Source organism: Nicotiana attenuata, unplaced genomic scaffold (assembly GCF_001879085.1).
Source record: "Nicotiana attenuata strain UT unplaced genomic scaffold, NIATTr2, whole genome shotgun sequence".
Lineage (NCBI taxonomy): Eukaryota > Viridiplantae > Streptophyta > Magnoliopsida > Solanales > Solanaceae > Nicotiana > Nicotiana attenuata.
Genome location: NW_017703926.1, coordinates 1 through 1326, shown reverse-complemented (window position 1 = coordinate 1326; position 1326 = coordinate 1). Strand labels below are relative to the sequence as shown.

The 1326-nt window shown below is 43.7% G+C and overlaps 1 protein-coding gene across 1 annotated transcript; it reads left to right on the top strand.

The window, feature by feature from the left end:
* Nucleotides 1–46: 46 nt before the first annotated feature.
* LOC109222815 (uncharacterized mitochondrial protein AtMg00810-like) lies at nt 47–459 on the top strand (the record flags this gene model as incomplete). The annotated part of the gene is made up of 1 exon (XM_019387127.1): nt 47–459. A coding segment is annotated over one exon (413 nt), but the record flags the coding sequence as incomplete, so codon positions are not given.
* Nucleotides 460–1326: the final 867 nt, after the last annotated feature.

Genomic DNA, 1326 nt, shown 5'->3' with positions numbered 1-1326 from the left:
TGCAAACCTTGTGCTACACAAATTGCTTCCGGTTCTAAACTTTCAGCTTTGGATGGTACACCTCCCTCTGATCCTCAGGCCTATCGGAGTACTGTTGGTGCTCTCCAATATATCACTCTCACTCGACCGGACCTCCGCTATGCTGTTAATCATGCCTGCCAGTTTATGGCCAATCCCATCACTGTTCATGATCAGTGTCTTAAACGCATTTTAAGGTATTTGAAAGGCACTCTCCATTATATTATGGTCTTAGATTTCCTCATCGCCCTATCTCAACACTTTTTTTTGTTACTCTTATGCGGGGCTGGTTGTCCAACAATTCGTCGCTCAACCACTGGATTCTGCATTTACTTTGGTGACAATCTAATTTCTTGGGGCTCTAAAAAGAAACCAACAGTTGCCCGCGCTAGTGCAGAAGCTGAATACAAAGCGTTAGCTATCACTGCTTCTGAAATTTGATGGCTCTCCTACTTGCTAAAGGATTTACATGTGTCAATTCCTCACCCATTCCTTCTCTTTTGTGTACAACTCTTCATACTCTGCTTCCACCTTATTCCTTTCAAGGTTGCACCTTGTCGTAAGTTCTCGCCGTCTCCATTGCGTGCTTCTTCAGTATCTCCTCAGGAAGCAGCAAGAGGACGCGGCAAACTAGAAGATTAAGATGGCACCGCAACTAGCCTAGCTTTTACTTTCTTTCAAATCAGAATGTTCTCCTGCTCGAAGAATGTGTTCCTACCACAATAGTAGTTGAAGAAAGGGCTAAAGGTGGGCTCGGGGAAGGAAGAAAATGAATTTCGAAATCCCGAAAAGGAGGAATAATCCCTTTTCTGTCTTTTTGTATCCGTAGTGGAATAAGCCTTGGCATCAGCATCAGCATAACTATCTCCATCCGAAACATCAGAATCCTCGTCAGCAGACGAATCCGTAGAAAGAGCTGCCACTTAATAATTTGCCGAACCAACAAACTTTTACAAAAAAGTGCAAACTAGGGTGATCGTAGATCAGGGGAAGGTTTAGAATCCTATGGGAAAAGATAGGTAAGCAAAAGTGACTAAAGGCTACCAAGACTTTAGAGGCCACTCATAATTACTGAAACACCACCCAGAACGAAATGCGCCGTCAATGAAGTCGGTCAGTCAAGCCTGATCTTCGACCACACCCTTAACACTAATCTAGAAGCATTGATACACGAAACCCGGAATTATGAGCTTCGGCAACAGGATCCAGACCCCTTCCGAGAAGCTAGAAAAGCATCTGATGGTAAAGTGGAAGCTAAAGGATATAGGGCTACCACCCTCTAAATAAAGATCTAGATACAGAGTCGAA